Here is a 19,821-nt window from a genome sequence, read left to right as displayed (position 1 = left end):
CTGCAAAAATCCGTTTGATATTATCGGTAGAACCGCACCAAAAACAGGAAATCTCCATTGTTTAGCGACGGTGACGACGACCACAAAAACAATCATCACCTTCTGCTTCATCATCAAACGATTGCTGTGACCACAATCTCTTCTGCGATGACACGACGCAACAGAAAAAATGATGACTCGCGCGATGAGAATGTCTCACCAGAAATAGGCTCGAAAAAACAAAAGACCGATAAATGTGCTGCCGCTGCTGCTCCTGCTGTTGCTCCTGCTGTTGCTTCTGCTGCTGCTAATGAAGCAAGCCAAAAAACGGTAACTGACAATTGCTCCGATATAAGCCTCTTAGACTTGCGCAATATGATCAAGTCGGACATTATGAATGCTATTGAAACAACTAATATTAGAATTGATCGTGTTGCTAGCTCTATTAACGAATCTATTGCATCTCTGAAAACTGAAGTTGAAGAGATTAGATCTTCGCAACAATACATTTCTAATGAATATGAGGGCCTGAAATTAGAATCGAACACACAAAAGCAATCTATTTTGTCGCTGACGAAAGAAGTAAGTGTGCTCAAAGCATCAAATGCTGAATTGCTACAAAACACGGAGGAGCTTAATTTCGAGGTAAACATGCTCAAGCAGGTATCGATGAACAGTCACCTATTAATAAGCAACGTAGTTCATCTTGCTGATGAAAATTTGGAAACACTCATTCGGAATATATGAATTACTTGGGAGTTGACTGTTACGCTGAGCAGATTATAGGGATAGCCCGTTTTTCAACTTCAAACACCAAAGGAATAGCACCAATCCTGGTTCGTTTCACAAGTGATTTGCCGAAGGAAACATTAGTGAGAGCCGCCCGAGGAAAACCTGTAAACTGCCTGGACATTGGATTAGGAGAGGATCAACGAATTTATCTCAATCACCGCTTGACTGATGCCAATCAACGCCTACTGAGTGCTGCCAGAAAATTCAGAAATGAGAATAACTTTAAATATGCTTGGTTTACGAATGGATTTGTATACTTGAAGAAAGATGAACATTCTAAACCTATCAAAGTATGTGATATTCACGATTTGCCAACACATTGTTAATCATCAAATTCCTTCTCACGTCATAAATTATACTGAATTGTATCCTCACAAACTTTTGCACTTGAATGAACCGCTAGATATTATTTAAATTAGGCTAGATTAAGATACTTGCTCCAGAAATCATACTTATTTGGTGGCTTCAACAGTTTATGTAAACTTCTTAGCTACAAAAATTTGAATAAAATTAAAAAAAATGGGTGTCAATCCGACTAAAACTAATAAAATTTATGCATAAAATCCAGTTTTGAAATCATATGGATCCATGCTTTGTATTTTCAAGCAAATGTTTTCCAAAACACTTGGCACCTAATTTTTGAATTTTAAATTTTATAATTAAAAATTATTTAAAAAATTGGTTATTATGTGAAGGTGAACAAAGATTAACCACTTTTCTTTGTAATTTTTTTGTTGTAATACAATTAAAATTGAAAATTTTGAATGAAAACTTTAAATTCAAGAGCAAATAAAAATAATAATAATTGTCGCAACCATGTGTTATACCGTTTTTTCGCACTGGGTCGCGCCGCACCAACCCCCTGGCAACTTGACGTTTCCCATACAAATCGCGTGTGCACGCTCATTTTTTTATAATCATTTTCGAGTTTTTTTCAACCGTTTTCCGGTTTTCTCCTGAAAACTTCAATATTTGCTATTTATTAACCTTAATGGATTGTTAATTTTTAACCATATTCTACACTGCAAAAAATCTACATATTAGGAATATGTGTTAGCCTTATAGATTTTTGCAATTTGATTCCCATTTGGAAAATACGTGCCCTCACATATAGAATTCATGAATATAACTTTTATATGCTTCACATAAAAAGTAAAAAACCCCACACATAAATATTATAAGCCTTCATTATACTAAAATATTTGTCTACTTTAAGGCGTTTACTTACGTGCATACCCGAATAGAATTGAACCATGAAAAAACAATGAATTTCATGTTCACAAACCATACATTGTATGGTTTACACAATGATTATTATCGTCCTAGATACCGTGAATGCACATTGGAATTTATAGTTTTTGACCATACATTTCATCGTTTTGACGAAAATAACCATGAAAAAGGGGTATTGTTATGCAGCGTGACCATGAAAAAAATGGCGATTTTCCATACATTGAGAAGCCCAAAAATATAAAGTTCATGGTTGTAACAGCTTCCAATTTTTCATAGTAAAACCATGAAAATCCGATGATTTACATTGTTAAACCGCTGTAAACAAAATATTTGCTCATGGTGGGGTTTTTGCATTTATTTTTGGTTTTGTCATCATTTTCAGTTTTATTTTATTGGAACGGATTGATTTATTCACATTTATTTAATAATCAAAAAATAACACTTCACTCACACTTATTGATTGCAGCTATTTCCTGGATCCGTCTCTCACTTTCCGGCTTCCCGTAGCCGCTCTATCGACATCCACACGCGCGCAATGCATGATGATGATTGTTTTATGCTAAAATTGATAAAAATAAACGATTAAACAATGTTGCTTCTTGTTAATTTCGCTTTTAACTTACCATTGGGTCCACCTCAGAACACTTAGAATTAATTTTTCTAAAAACTACCGACCGACGATTGTGGAGAGGAAAATAAACAGTACCGCGGCCGTCAAATTATCCGTACACGCAAAACTTGGAATGTTTAAAATTCTTAAATTATTCACGCTGGGATGTACTTTTAACCATGAAGTACGTGGTCACATTTGAATTCATTGGATATTGAATGTGATACCATGGTTCTGTTCTATTCGGGTACTCAAAGGCGTTTTTTATGTTGGAATTGGTTTTTCGGATGAAAATAGAATTTTCATTTTTCTGGTTATTGAAACACTTTTGTAAAATTTATTTTTACTTTTCGGCATCATATCAATTAATCTTGTCTATGCTAATAATAACACGTTCTTATTCCACTGAAACCGTAATTGGAAGACGGTTTCTCATCAATTTCCGGGAGCCTACGAAACGATGTTGGTAAAACAAAACATGTGTTAGAATCCTGAAACCGATCAAAAGGACTTTAAACTCATCTTATAAAATGTGCAGGATGTGTAAACAAAAGTTCTCGAATATCGATAAAAGGCCGACCACAATCAGTGCAACCGGAGCCCGCAAGAAAGTCAGCAGCCAAAATCCGGATGCGAATGGTATCAGACGACCTCTTCCAGGAGGCCCATTTGCGTCAGTATGTCAGTCGGTTGCCAGTTTCCTGCGAGTTAGAATACCATATATCAATGAAGATACACTCATCTAATTTTAATTTAAGCATTACTCACCTAATAAGTTGACACAGAACAGGTACGCCAACATTGTCTTCTAGGTGGCCATTTTGAAAACATGAACATTTTCAAAGATGAAAATTGTTTCGGATATGGTTCAGAGCAAAGATAATGCGTGTCTAGTCTTTACAAAGAGCTTTATTCAACTGACTCGAAGGGGTGATCAAGATAGGAATAAGTGTGTAGGTAAGATAAAGTAAAAAGGGAACATAGAAATAAAAGATAACATAACATCCTCCTTCCATTTTAAAATTAATCTTCCAGTATAAAATCATTAAACTTGTTAGGGATTTTTCTCTCACGTTTTGGTCTGTCTTTTACTTCAGTGTTTCTCACATCAGGAATATTTTTGTTGTTCGCTGTCTTGCCCCGATTGTCCCCTGTAGTCGTCGCCTTGGTTGCATCATCAGCTGACTGCTTCGCAACGGGAGTTGTCACTGGTGGTGTTGTTTTTGATTCGTCGTTGATAAATTTCTTCGGTGATGATTCCAACTGCATTGTGGGTGTAGTATCTACATAAATTGGAGCTGTGTTGTTACTATCACGTCTTGAGCATTCGGAATCCGTAGATTGTGAGACGAGAGGACTTTTAGATGGTTCTTTACGCGGCTTGATGTTGATTAGATTTCGTCGGTAGCTGGCTCCGTTCACGTCAACCACATATGAGCGATCGTTTAGTTTGTCGCTCACGACTCCCGGCGTCCACAAGTTGTTGCTTTCCGGATGGGCTTGAACATAAACCGGTTCACCAGTATGGAGACCAGGAAGTTCTCGGGATTTGCGGTCGTAGTAGTATTTAACTTTTTTCTTGCTTTCTAGGATGGATTCAGGAACGTTCTGTACGATGTGAGGAGAGCATTTTTCAAACGAAGCTGGAACTCCACATCTTGTGTTTCGTGAGAACAATCGGTTTACTGGGCTGCTTCCAATTTTGTTCGGGATGTTTCTCCAATGAAGCAAGACATACCAGATATCCTGATTCGATTCGTTTGCCTTTTGGATTAACCGCTTGGCAATCTTAACCGCTGCCTCTGCTTTGCCGTTCCCCTGTTGATGATGAGGAGAAGAAGTTGAATGCTTGAAGTTCCATTTGATCGCCATTTCCTTCATGTCCTCGTTGACAAAATTTGTTGCATTGTCAGTGTTGACAATTTGTGGAATCCCGTGACGCGAAAAGTTTTTTCTGCAGACTTCGATCAAACTTTTGGCAGACATATCTTTGAGAATGTCCAACTCAATGTAGTCCGAGTAATGATCCACCGTCACGAGAAACTGAAACTTCTTGTTTTGATATGTGGCAGAAAATACATCCATCGACACGATTTGCCACGGGTAGACAGGAACAGCGTGACTTAGCATCGGTGGTCGCTGCTGGCTTGGAGCAAACTTAGCGCAGATAGTGCACTCCTTAACCACATCCGTAATTTGCGCGCTCATTCCCGGCCAGAAGATGTTTTCACGTGCAAGCTTTAAAGTGGATTCAATGCCGTTATGACTCACGTGCACTTTATCGATCATAGATCTCTGCAATGCACTGGGAATTAGAATCCTATCGTTTCTGAATACCAACCCGTCTTGTGTAGATAGCTCGCTCCGGTACTTGAAGTAGATTTTCGTAGCGGCAGGAACACGGTTGATGGTGTTAGGCCAACCATTTCGGATGTAATCAATTACAATCTGTAATGCTGCATCTCGTTCTGTAGCTTCAATAATATTGTCTAGGCAGCTGTCGGAAATACTCAGGAAGCTGCTCACGTTACAATCCTCCAATTGTTGGAAGACTTTATAGATGTTCTGCTTCCGATATTCATTTTGTTCCGTTGGATCGTCGAAAGGGGCACGAGAGATAGCATCTGCCACAACGTTCTCTTTCCCGGTAACAAATTCCAGCTTCAGCTGGTAGCGTTGGAGGTTCAAAAGCATATGTTGCAATCTCTTCGGGGCCGTTAGCAGTGGTTTGTTGAATATATTGATTAGAGGCTTATGGTCGGTTTTCACTGTTGTGCAGGGGTTTCCGACGATCAGTTGGTCGAAGCGTACGCATGCGAACAAAATTGCAAGGAGTTCCTTCTCAATTTGTGCGTAGTTTTTTTCTGTTGCTGATAGTGTTCTCGAAGCATATCCTACGATGCCGTCTTTTTGGAATATGGCAACTCCAAGACCAAAACAGCTTGCATCGCATTCGATTGTCAAAGGCTCATGAACGTTATAGTATTTTAAGGTTTTGATATCGGACACAAGAGACTTCACCCTCAAAAACTCATCCTCTTCGACCTGTGTCCACTGCCAGGGCTCCTTTTCCGAAATCAACCGTCGTAGCTTCGAGAAAGTGGCGCTCAAATTTGGAATGAATCGACTCAGGTATGTGACCATTCCAATAAAACGATGTAATTCGGTCTTGTTCGTTGGAACGGGGTAATTCTTGATTGATGAAATTTTCGTGTGGTCTGGTTGTAATCCCTCTGTTGTGAGCAAATGGCCATAAAACAAGACTGATGTCTCACAAAGTTTGAGTTTCGCCTTATTGAGCTTTACATGGTTCTGATTCAGGCGAGCTAGTAGCATCTCTAGATTAGTGTTGTGATCGCGAATTGCCTCTTCAAGCGTGGCTCCGCGTCCGAATATTAGAAGGTCATCTGCCAAACACTCAACGCCCTTCAACCCCTGGATTATTTCCTGGAGTTTAGCTTGGAAGATTTCAGGTGCTGATGAAATACCGAAGGGAAGTCTAAGCCAACGATATCGACCAAATGGGGTCCAAAATGACGTTAATTTGCTACTTTCTTCATCGAGTACAACGTGCCAGAAGCCCTTTCTTGCGTCCACCGTCGAGAAAACTTTTGCCTGACCAAGTTCAGGTAGAATCTCATCCAGGGTCACAAATTGAAGATTTGGCCTCTTTAATGCCTTGTTCAGGGGTATAGGATCTAAACAAATGCGAATCGATTCTTTCCCTGGAGTCCCACGTTTAACTAACAAAATGTTACTCACCCATTCAGTATGGTTGAATTCTCGTTTGATTATTCCGTCCTTCTCCAACAGGTCCAGCTCTGCCTTAAGTTTCGATCGAAGAGCTATTGGAACCCGCCGGGGCTGCTGAATAACTGGCGGAACATTGTGGTCGATCTCCAGGCTGACCTCACCATCCATTTTTCCGTATCCACGAAAAACGTCACTGTATTTGTTGACAATTTTCTCAGCTTCGATGCGATATATTTTCAACACATTCTGGTCAGCTTCAGGTGTCGATCCAACGGGTATCATGGAGACGGTCTTGCAGAACTTGATGAGGCCAAAGGTCGTGCAAACCTTCAAGGATAGTAGTGGCCTATGACTGACGTCGACGACTTGCAGAACGAGGAGGTATTTCTTTCTCTGGCGTCTGCAAAGTAGCTTGACTTGACCCAGGACATTGATTGTGCTACCGCCAAAGGCTTGGAGTTTATAGGGCGATGGGAGCAGCTCCGGAGTGGAATTTTCGGTCAACTTGCACAACCAGTCGTATCCGATCAGGCTGGTGTTAGCACCAGTATCCAGTTCGCACTTTACACTTTTCCACTGATTTTTCACTTTTAAGTCTATTTCCGCTAAAACATTTCCTCCTTTTTGTGAGTTATCGAAAATCTTGCCAATTTCTCCTTCTATTTCAGATTCTTCCGATTGATTACTATCCTCGTTTTCTGAATCACTGTCATCCGAGGTTTCTTCGTGTATCTTCTTCACCTTGTGGAAACGGTTGCGTTTCGACGAATTCTTTCGACAGACTTTCTCATAGTGATTCTTTCCGGAACACAACCTGCACTTTTTTCCGTAGGCTGGGCATGAACCTTTTTTGAATAGATGCCATTCCCCACAGAACTTGCACAGACGAGCTTTTGACGACGACGCTTTGACCTTGTTTACTTCAGGAACTTGGTCGGACGAAAGCGCTTGAACGTGCTTTGCGGTTATTTCCTCTACTCGACACAAATCTATCGCTTTTGCTGTTGTAAGGTCCGCCATTGTGAGCATTTTTGATCGTAAGTGTGGCCATTTGTTAGAAGTGGCCAGCTTATAGGTGATCAATTCTGCTTCAAGAACTCCAAATCTGCCCGGCCTGGCCAGGGACTTCAAGCGAGCTGTGTAGTCGTCAATGGTTTCTGATGACATTTGACTAGCTGTGAAGAAGTCCAGTCGGTCTACGATGATGTTCCTGGTTCGAGTAACCTTGTTCTTAATTGCCGCCAAAACTGTTTCCGGCGATCTTCTGTCAGCTTCTGTCAAGTCAAAATTGCAATACTTCTTCAAAGCTTCGGTACCCACAACAGATAGCAAGAAGCTCACTTTTTTTGGATTTTCAGGTTCCGGCCAATCATCCATGCCTACTGCAGTGGCATAATTATTCCAATTGCCCTCGAAGAACGTAAAGTTATCATCCATGTCACCGTCGAGAGACAATGGCGGAGGTAACGGAACATTTTGAGATGCTGGCGCTACCGCTTGGGGCCCTTGCTGATGACGCAGCAGCTTCTCGAAAAGCTTGTTCTGGTTTTCCAACAGTTTGTGCAGCTCTTCCATGATTTCAGATTGTTACGCAGAGAAAGTTTATATCGCTTCCTTTTCTCGTAACTTTAAACGCGATCTCGGTTATTTCGATGCCCGACGATTACAAGCGCTACTAAACCGCGAAAACTTCTGACACCATGTTTCGGATATGGTTCAGAGCAAAGATAATGCGTGTCTAGTCTTTACAAAGAGCTTTATTCAACTGACTCGAAGGGGTGATCAAGATAGGAATAAGTGTGTAGGTAAGATAAAGTAAAAAGGGAACATAGAAATAAAAGATAACATAACAAAAATCATTGAATTTATGTGTCAATAGCTTATAAACTTCATATTTCTAACATATATTTTATGTGTGACAAATGAAAATCATATGGATCATATAAAATCTAAGCGTAGAGCAATTTTTAAAACGTATGTGTGGGGGAAACATACATCCTAAGTGTGGATTTTTTGCAGTGTAGGTTCTTAAGATAAACCGTAATAATGGTTAAAAATTCAGTGTTTGGGGATTTTTTCTTGAGCGTTTTTTCTGGTTGATGATGCAATCGGAGTTAGTGGAAAGTTGGTGTTTTTTTCCTTAATTGTGCGGTCAAAACTTCAAATTACTTCGAAAATATGGAGGAAATCCGTAGAATTGATCCGGATGCTTACAATATACTCAAAGGTAAGCCAAAACATCAATAAAACTTCACAATTTATCATTTTTATTGATTGATTTTGATTCCTAATTTGAGGTTAGATTGAGAAATTGGAATTTCCGAAATAATTTTATGCTTTTTAATTATGTTGTAGTTTAGTTTATTTGCATGCAAACCAAATTGCCTGTTTTACGGCGAGAATTGATTTTCCTATCTTTGGACGGTTCGATCAGCTTGCCTTCCGGGATTATGCGAAGTAAACAAGAGAAATATCGCTACAAAAAAACTTGGGAAAATCCCCGAAATTCAAATACTTTTTCTTCTCCTTCCTCTTCTGATTCTAACAATTTTGTTGATTTGGGTGAGATTACTGAGGAAAAATTAAAATTTTTGCATCAAAATTTAATGGAAATGATGCAACTTATGTTGAGAGCAAATTCAATGTTTGAAGCTTTCCAAACTTCTTTTAATTATGCTAACAAAATTATTATGACTTTACGATTCCCTCATGGATCCAAATAGATGTTTAAATATTATGAATTGGAACGCTAGATCTTTGCTGGCTAACCAAGACGAGTTCTTTTTATTTTTGAAAACTCAAAACATACATATTGCTGCCATCACTGAAACTTTTTTAAAGCCAGACAATAACTTGAAAAGCAATGCTTTCTTTAAAATTTTACGAAATGATCGACTTGATCGACAAGGTGGGGGTGTAGCTATTGTCATCAATAGTCGTCTCAAATTTAGACTTCTTCCTTCTTTCAATACAAAAGTCTTAGAAACAATTGGAATTGAATTAGAAACTTCTATGGGGAAAATTATAATTGTTGCCGCATATTTGCCTTTTCAATGCAGCGGCGAACAGAAAAATTTTTTGAAGGGAGATTTGCAAAAACTCACCAGAAATAAATCTAAATTTTTTATTATTGGTGACTTTAATGCAAAACACCGATCTTGGAATAATATTTCATCAAATTCAAATGGGAATATTTTATTTAACGACTGCTCTGCAGGTTATTATACTGTTGAATATCCTAATGGGCATACTTGTTTTTCTTCAATTAGAAATCCCTCCACAATTGATTTGGTTCTAACGGATTTAGGCGAGCATTGTAGTCAATTAGTTACTCATGCGGACCTCGATTCAGACCACCTTCCAGTAACATTTTCTTTATCCCAAAGTCCCATTGAAAACCCTTTAAAATCAACTTTTAACTTTCAAAAGGCTAACTGGGAGCGATATATGAATTTTATTGAACGTAATTGAGATGTAAACGTTCCACTGAATTCAATAGAAGATATTGATTTGGCTGTAGAAAATTTGACAACTGCAATAGTCAATGCTAAAGCCGCTTCAATACCTAAAGTTAAACATAAATTCAATCAACCTTTGATAGATGATGATCTTCAGTTTTTGATACGACTGAAAAACATTCGTCGACGCCAATATCAACGTACTAGAGATCCTTATTTGAAATTAATTTATTGCGACCTTCAAAAAGAGATCAAACGTCGTTTAAATTTCATTCGTAATGAAAATTTTGCTAAAGCAGTAGAGGATATAAAACCCTACTCAAAGCCATTTTGGAAATTAACTAAAATTTTGAAAAAGCCCCAGAAGCCAATTCCTACTTTGAAAGATGGGGATAAACTTCTTTTAACTAATTCAGAAAAGGCTCAAAAATTAGCCCAACAATTTGAGTCTGCTCATGATTTTAATTTAAACGTTGTAAGTCCAATTGATGCTCAAATTTCCCTTGAATTTGATGATATTCTTTCTAAGCAAAATGTGTTTGAAAGTTCTTGTGAGACAAATATTGATGAACTTAAATTGATTTTCAAAAAATTTAAAAATATGAAAGCTCCAGGGGAAGATGGGATTTTCTATATTCTTCTTAAAAAGTTGCCTGAAAGCACTTTAAATTTTTTAGTTAAAATTTTCAACAAATGTTTTCACTTGGCCTATTTTCCCAATAAATGGAAAAATGCCAAAGTAACTCCAATTTTGAAACCTGGAAAAAGTGCTTCAGAGCCTTCAAGTTATCGACCAATTAGTTTGCTTCCTTCTTTAAGTAAACTATTTGAGAGAGTTATTTTGAATAGAATGATGATTCACATTAATCAGAATTCTATTTTCCCTGATGAACAATTTGGTTTTCGTCATGGACATTCTACTACACATCAACTTTTGAGTGTAACTAATATGATTAACGCTAGCAAATCTGAAGGTTATTCAACTGGTGTTGCTCTTCTTGATATTGAAAAAGCTTTTGACAGTGTTTGGCACAAAGGTTTAGTAGCTAAATTAGCTCGATTTGATTTTCCTGTATATCTCACCAAAATTATTCAAAATTATTTGACTAGCCGAACCTTACAAGTAAGCTATCAAAATTCATGCTCTGAAAGGACACCCATTAGAGCTGGTGTCCCTCAGGGTAGTATACTTGGGCCAATCTTATACAATATTTTTACTTCTGATCTTCCTGATGTACCAGAAGGAAAAGGTAGAAGATTATTTGCTGATGATACTTTGCTTTCAGCCAAAGGTCGAAATTTACGGGTGGTACGCAGTAGATTGCAACAAAATTTAAATTCCTTTTTGAATTACTTGAAAATGTGGAAAATTTCTCCTAACGCTTCCAAAACTCAACTTATTTTATTTCCCCATAAGCCAAGAGCAAATTTTTTAAAACCTAATGAAAATCATTCCATAACTTTTAATGGGGTTTCATTAGAATGGTCTGATCACGTGAAGTACTTGGGACTCACACTTGATCGGAATCTTACTTTTAAAAATCACATTGAAGATATTCAATCTAAATGTAATAAATACACTAAATCTCTTTATTCTCTCATCAACAGGAAATCCCGGTTGTGTCTGCGAAATAAGATGCTCATCTACAAACAAGTTTTCCGACCAGCGATCATGTATGCAGTTCCGATTTGGTCTAGCTGCTGCGCGACGAGGAAGAAAGCCATCCAGAGGATTCAGAACAAAGTTCTGAAAATGATTTTGCGGCTCCCACCTTGGCACAGCACCGAAGATCTTCATCGGATTGCAGGCATAGAATCGATCGAAGAGATGGCCAACAAAATCATCTCCAACTTCAGAGGCAAATCGATGCAGTCTTCCATCGCAGAGATTCGTTCTCTTTATGTTTAGTTTAATTTTAAGATAGTGTTTAGTTTTAAGTATAAAATATTTTTGCTATTACAGGATGTTCTCCTACATTAAAAACTTGATTGCGCTCAGCAAATTTAAATCTTATAAATAAATTTTTATAATCTAGTTACTTATAGGGCTATGAACAGTTCATTATTGAGCTGAACACCTAGTTTAATGCAATAATGTAATATAAGTGTAATCATGATTTGATACAAATAAAGACATATTTAAAAAAAAAAAATCGCTACAAAATCCGGTCCAATAGACTGAAAGTTCGAACCAATCCAGGACCATCGATGGGAACCGGAAGAGGTTAACTGTCGAATCAATTTGAAAATCATATTCCGGGAATTTGCTGTGAACTTTGGCACGCATTATTTCGTGTTTCTATAAACGATGTGTTCGATGTGGCTCACCCTTCCGGGGGGAGTATTATATTCGCCCCATTGGGGGAATTTTATCTATCTACTAGCTGACCCAGTGTGCTTTGCTACACTTTCCAAAAATAAATGTAATTTGTATAAATTTATTGAAATTTAGATTTTTGTGAGCATTATTTTAAATCAAACCTCATCATAGTTCAGAACCAAGAACTTTGAAATGAGAGCTGCGGCTGAAGTTCCGAATTCCAATATAAAGATGATATATATTATTTACTGAAACTTGATCTCTAAATTTGTTTTTCAAGATCTGAAACTTAACTCATGATGATGTTTTTCAAGATCTGAAACTTAACTCATGATGATTTAAATTATGTCAACATTTATGGATTCTATACCTTTTTCCCCAAAGTGGGAAGTTACGAACTTCCATAAAAACATTTGTCACACTTATTTTTGTGTTATGAGGATTTTTTTTTATTATCTGACGGGTTTGCGCCGGGGGTCTTCAGATTTTCCCCAAAATTGAAAATTTGGTTCATTTTTACGACTTAAAAACACATGTATTTTTTCAGATTTCTAACATTTTTATTTTTTGAGCAAGCTTCGGTTAGATTTTTTTGTAAACAAAAAGTAACCATTTTTCAAAGCCACATAACTCTGTTATTTTTCAACGGAAATTATAAAATAGCACATCAAAATGCATTGAAATTTTATCACCTTTCCAAATAAAATAGTTGAAAATTATTAAATAATGACCTTCAACATGAAAAGTTGTAAATAATCTTTAAATGGCGTCTAAAAGTACCGTCTGCACCACCGAATATTTTGCAAAAAATACCATTGTATAGCTCAATTTATGATGCAACTTTCATCTGAAGACACCAAAGTGGGCCATCAACTCCTTGAAGAGTTATGAAAGAAATAATGACAATAAATTTCTTTTTTTACAACGAAAACAAACAATGGTCGAACAACTGCACTCACATATGGAGATAGCAAGCACTTCTAACAACATGGAAACAAAAGAACTTATCAAAGCAGGTAAAAACACTATTTTTTCGTGCTTTGTAGACTGCCCCTACTCACATAACAGTCACATATGAATTTTCGTAATTTTAGGTCAACATAGGGATTCAAAATAAAACACTAAAAATAGAGGTTTTGTTCCAGAAATTTCGAAAAAAAAAAATCAATTTGTGGCTATATGAAATATACCCGAATAATAGTCCCATATGCGAAATACCACGGATTTGGTTACTTTTCAATGCTTCTTTCGGCGAAATAGTCTTTGATTTATTGCTTTGAATCATTTAAAAAAATTTAACTCACTTGATGTCGAATGATGCACACGAGTTTTCGAAGGCAGGTCTGACTTCCTTAGGAATGACTTCCTGAGCGAAAAACTATCGGATGCAATCAAAAATCGTAAAAATATTCGACTTAAAATGTGGAATTTGCGATATTTTTTCCAAAAGTTTGTTTCTTTTCTGAAAATTGCATTTAGAAGTTAAAAAATTATCAATTTAAGTCTTAGAAAGTAGCTTGGTTAGAGAAAAATATTCTGTATGGGACTGTTATGCGAGTAGATTTGAAAAAGGTTTCAAATGTGGTAGATTAACAGTCCCATAATGAATAAAAATGGTGCTCTCGACCTTACCAATAACCCAATTTCGAAAATCTTCAGGTCTTACTATTTATCATGACAACCGTTTGTGCTGAAAGTGGTGGTAACAATTTGAGAATATATTCCAAAACAGAAAAAAACTGATTTTCTCTCTTGCTTGTTTTTGCATATGGGACTGTTATGAAACTAGGGGCGGTAGAGTGTTGCAGTTAAACTGACTTCATGTCATATCCAAAAATCTAATAACGTATTCGTTTATACCCAGTTTTGCACCAGGTCACAACAAGTTTTTGTAAATTTTGCTGTCATTTTTAGAAGTTTATGCGCTCAGTTTTGCATTGGTGAAACACTGAGATCTGTTTGTGAGCGATCGAGGTAGCAAAAGACTGACGACGAATTATGTTCGTTTTTGTATGGTAAACCTCAAAACTGGGCGAATGGAGAAAACGAATACGGTAAAAGTATTATATTTCCAATGCCATATTACCTACAATGGGGATAATGCGTTTTACAGCCTGGGCTGGCCATACTGAGCTCTTCGATTATTTCTACATTTTGGTATCCAGTGCTTAGCTCCCGATATAAAAACTATGTAAAGCACGTCTATATTTCATTCTTTAATCACATTTTTGTGATCCCAAACACAGGGACTGAACCTTCTACTATTGGCATTGATTATGCTTCAATGATCTTTGATCGAAAAGTTAATAAGTTATATAGCATATGACCAGGTTGTTAAAGCAACATTCCCATTATTTGTTAAATCCCATTAACAATACGATACTAAGAATTTTGGGTCAAATTTAAAGTCAGTTATGCTGCAAACACTCTACGAAGCACGAAAAAATAGTGTTTTTTACCTGCTTTGGTAAGTTCTTTTGTTTCCATGTTGTTAGAAGTGCGCGCTACCTCCATATGTGAGTGCAGTTGTTCGACCATTGTTTGTTTTCGTTGTAAAAAAAGAAATTTATTGTCATTATTTCTTTCACAACTCTTCAAGGAGTTGATGGCCCACTTTGGTGTCTTCAGATGAAAGTTGCATCATAAATTGAGCTATACAATGGTATTTTTTGCAAAATATTCGGTGGTGCAGACGGTACTTTTAGACGCCATTTAAAGATTATTTACAACTTTTCATGTTGAAGGTCATTATTTAATAATTTTCAACTATTTTATTTGGAAAGGTGATAAAATTTCAATGCATTTTGATGTGCTATTTTATAATTTCCGTTGAAAAATAACAGAGTTATGTGGCTTTGAAAAATGGTTATTTTTTATTTACAAAAAAATCAAATCGAAGCTAACTCAAAAAATAAAAATGTTAAAAATCTGAAAAAATACATGTGTTTTTAAGTCGCAAAAATGAACCAAATTTTCAATTTTGGGGAAAATCTGAAGACCCCCGGCGCAAATTGTCAGATAATAAAAAAAAATCCCCTTATGCCAAATATCAGTACGCAAAAAACCCTCTTATAAATATGATTGCTTTTCTGATAAGCTCTTTATTTTAAACTTACATGGGAGCTCCCCCATTTTTTCCCATTCTGTCCCCCACTGCTTGAACAAGGTAGGGTAATTTACCCGGCTCGAGTTTACATAAATTTTTAAATTGAAAGAAAAAGATTCGCATATTGGAATTTATTGCATATTTATAGAGACAGCATTTTTAAAACCGATCAATAGCGTAGATCGGGACAGTTTTTTGAGTATATTCCTAATATTATGTGTTTTGAGCAATTCCAGCTCAATAATACAATAATAAATCTTTTTTTTTTAGCCAATCAGTTCAACGATGCATCATTAATGCTGCTGAGCGAAGGACGACTAAAAAATATTGGACTCAAAGAAGGACCACTGGTTTTGGTATTAGATGTGATCGAACGAACCAAAACGAAAAATGTGTTGGTCCCGTCGAATTCCAACGTTTTGATGAATAATCCGAATTCGGAATTAAGGAAAAAACTAGAAGAAAATCCCAAATTTGCTCAAGCGGTGCTGTATAGAAAGCTCGACAAAGGATTGGAGCTTGAGCGTAAGGATAGATGCGAGTTGGTTAGAATCCTTTGTGCCGACTGGAGCAAAAGGGTTTTTACCAAAAGGTGCGTTTTTTTTAATTTTTAGTTTCCACTTGTTTTTTTAAATTGTTTTTTTTAGTAGCTAGATTAAAGATTATAAATAATTTATCGTTTCAGCTATCCTACAACCATCGAACAAAAAAAGATGGCTCGAGATATCATCGAAGCTTTTCCATACTTGGCCAATACAGAATACAGCAATGAAGCAGCTTTTTTCAATCCAAATAGTGGAAAAGGCGCAAACTTTCCTCATTCAGGAACAATTTACAACCACTTCCGAAATTTATGCCACAAAATTCCTTCGGAATCGAAAAAATTCCCAAGACCCACAAAAAAGGATTTTGTGACCGACGAAGTTATCGAAATTTCACAGTTCCTAGCAAGAATGGAGGAAAATCCCGATAACAGAACATATGTTAAGGAATACATGGTGAAATGCCTACCATTGCTCAACACAATGTTGAAACAAAAAAAGTCACCTAAAAGTATGGTCGAAGCTTTTCCACACTTGGCAGGATATAATGGCGAAATAGTAAGTACAGAAAATTTAAAAAAATCTTACTATAATGATATAACTTTTTCTGATGACAATTTACTGTTTCCATAAATGAGCTAATTTATTGTTTTATTTTCAGATACTTCTTATGTTTGACCAAATCAAAAGCAACGCCAACAAACATGCTAATTTTTCTAACATGTGTTTGAAAGGTCTTCTTTACAAACCAAAAAGTTTCTGTCGCATCGAAGACGGTAAACAAAATAAAATTTTTGTACTTTAAAATCAAAATAATCAAACCTCGTTCAACCTTTACAAATTTGTTATATTTGGTTCTCAGAAATCTAATTTGTATGTATGCTCTCGCTTCAGATAATTTGAGGGGATTGCTCCGAATCTGGCTCCACTTGAATTTCCAAGGCATCAAACGGAAAGCCCGGGAAGGCGATGATCTGGAGGAGCAGCTGGTCAGTTCGCTCATAAAATGGGTAGGAGTAAGTATTTTCTTTATAGGAGTTTCGTTTAACAAAATTTAATTAAAATGCTATTTAAATCTTCTTTCTAGGAGGACGAGATAGTTCTGCAAGAGCACCTTGCACAAGTCGAACTCGACTTCATTCGCCGCAACACTTACCCTTCTGGGCACATCTTGTGCAGAGCAACAAAATTTTCCATAGGGCAATATTACATTTATATTGGCGGAGTTCTCATCAAAATCAATGGCGACTTCATTAAGGCGTTAGAGGTCTTAGCGAAAGCTTACCACGTGCTAGGCTCTAAACCGTCTAATCAGCTTTCAAAGCTGTTTGATTTCATTGATATTTACTGTTTAAAAATTTCTATTTCGAGCTCTAGAGCTTCTGTAGTTGAATTAGTAAAATCATTCAACGAATGTAATGAGGCTGTTAGGAAAATTATCGTTTAAATATCCTTGTTAACCTATTTTTTTTTTATTACCTCAAAATGTTTTTAAAACAATCGATAGGTGAAAAATGCTGGCAGATAAAAGTTGAATCTAATAATAAAAATGTTCTTACTTGGATATCATTAATTAAATATATATTATTCCGAAAAACACTCAACAAACTATCTCCTAAACTTCTCAAATTTCTTGATATTTGAATAATTTACGCAAACATTTATACAGATAGACAAACTGCAACATTTTGCTATGAAATCTGAATTTTATTTGAAATTTTGATCTTTTACATTCATTCAATTGAACCCCGTTTCATTTTTGCCAAAAAATGGTTAATTTTCAACCAATATTCAGTTTTTACAAACGGTTGAAAAATAACCATTTTCCAAGTTCTTTATGAAATCTCATTTTATGAGTATTCACGGTAAAGTCATTTAACGAGTTAACCCAGGAAAACTATCATTATGGTTATTTTTTAGGCATTAATGGTTTAGACTGGCTCAGCGTGTGCCAGTTTTTTCTGGTTCTCTGGTTCTGTCAAATCGAAAATCAAGCGACTTATCATGTCGGAAGGACGCATTTTGAAATATATTCTCTTTCAATTGATTCAACAAATGAAAAAAAAATTCGAATTTAAAAATTTTAGCTCAGTTATATGTAAAAACGATCTGTTTTCAAAAGTTTAGTCGATGCAAACGACTCACAGACGTAAATCTGTGTATCATTTATTAGGTCTAAAACTTCTGAACTGATCCAAATAATCCACAAATATACGGCAGTTTTTTGGAACAAGTATCCCTTCCACCGGAACAATTGTGGACAATCGTACACAATAAATGTAAAACAAAACATTACCACAACAATCATCGAGTGATTTTCATAAACTGCGATACATATGGAAATTTTAGAATGGCAAAACTTTCACATTATAGCAGAAAATTTCCTGTTTTATGGAAAAACTGTTCCTATACAATAAATAAATAGGTAGAATATTGAATGTGTATAATAATTTCGGTTGAATCTCTTTTTTATTCATTCGAAAGTTATGAATTTGCCGGATTCGCACCACATTTGATGATGTGCCCTTTCCATACGCATGGCTTGAAAAGTATGTAAACAAGCGGTACACATGCGACATCTGCACGCTGGAAATTATTTAACCAATTATCGTTAAAAAGTAACCATTTTCACACCTTTCCGCGTTAAGTTATTTTTTGGTTTCTTCCATAGAAGTCATTTTTTGACTTCTCTTGAGAAGTGGAAATATGGTTACTTTTTAACCGCAAGAAATTATTGCGGAGAAGTTGAAAAACGGTTAATTTTGAACCATATCGCAGAATGGAAGGAAAACAGGTAATTTTTTTTCTTAAAAATACTTAGAATTGGGATTTCGGATCGAAAGATAAATCATCATCCAGCGTTCTAATACGAATTTATTGGCAATTTCTTAGCACACCTGACCAGGAACACGAAATTTAACTCACCCTTACCGCCGCTCTCAGTTTGGCCGACCGACTCCGGGGATTTCGTTCGACCTCCTCGTCACCCGGAAGCACCACATGTTTGGTCAGTTGCTGCCATCCGGAGCACGGTTTCGTTAGACTGTCCATCGCCTGCCGTTCGTGATAAACGGTGTGGCTGGAGTAGCGCAGCGGCAACCGATTGGCCATATCGTTCAACACGTTACCCATGACGTGCCGCTTTACGACAGTGTCCTCGAGCGAGTGGAACGTTATGGCCACCAGTTTGCCACTAAGCTTCAGATATCGCTGGGCCAGCAGCATCCCGTAGTTGATTTCGTTCAGTTCGTTGTTGACAAAGATTCGCAGCGCCTGGAAAGTTTTCGTGGCCGGATGGCTTGGTCTTTTAAATTTGTCCAATCGGTGCATTCCCGTTCCGAAGCAGGACTGAACGATGTCAGCCAGCTGGTGTGTGGTTTCGATTTCACGCATTGAGTGACGAGCCTCGATTATGGCAATTTTTCTGTACTGTTTTTCTTCCCCGTAAATTTTCAATATCCGGCTCAAATCGGTTTCGTCAATTTTGGCCAAGACTTCAGCGGCCGTTGGACTGTCCTGGTATCGATCCTTATCTATTCGCATATCCAGGGGACCGTTTCTGCTAATTGAAGAACCACGCAGTCCTTCTGCATCGAGGAACAACCGAAATCGAATATGAATCCGTCAATGGAATTTTGTCGAATCTTTAATTCTCGCAATTTTGCGGGAAGCTCGGAAAAACCTCCCAAGTACAGGTATGATTTGTTTCGGGTAACAGGAAGCCAAATCAGTTGCAATCCTATGAGCAATTGGATCTCGATCCAATGCAATAGTTTTGGCTTCCGGAGCAGTTTTTAAAATTTCTTTGGTGTGACCTCCCGCGCACACAAATAGCTCTCCTTTCTGAGGTTTCAAAAACGTGACCCGGCCATAACCGGAACATGGCCAACATTCGTGGCAAAGTTTCTGCTTAAAACTAATCCTAATCTATGAACACCGCCGGCTAATACCTTCATCATTGCTTGTTCAAGTATTCCATAAACTGCCGATGAAAGCACGTCCCGGCACTGCTCCCCGGACAGCTCGGT

General features: G+C 37.0%; 1 protein-coding gene across 1 annotated transcript; it reads left to right on the top strand.

Annotated features, from left to right (window-relative positions):
* The first annotated feature begins 8,545 nt into the window (after nt 1–8,545).
* Nucleotides 8,546–17,304, top strand: LOC129752954 (uncharacterized). The gene is made up of 7 exons (XM_055748746.1): nt 8,546–8,594; nt 15,522–15,843; nt 15,937–16,351; nt 16,455–16,569; nt 16,688–16,809; nt 16,881–17,053; nt 17,301–17,304. Exons 1-7 carry the CDS (start codon nt 8,546–8,548, stop codon nt 17,302–17,304), a joined length of 1,200 nt encoding a protein of 399 aa, XP_055604721.1.
* Nucleotides 17,305–19,821: the final 2,517 nt, after the last annotated feature.

The sequence above is a fragment of the Uranotaenia lowii genome, chromosome 3 (assembly GCF_029784155.1).
Source record: "Uranotaenia lowii strain MFRU-FL chromosome 3, ASM2978415v1, whole genome shotgun sequence".
In the NCBI taxonomy this organism is placed as follows: Eukaryota; Metazoa; Arthropoda; class Insecta; order Diptera; family Culicidae; genus Uranotaenia; species Uranotaenia lowii.
This window is presented reverse-complemented; position numbering and strand designations above follow the sequence as displayed.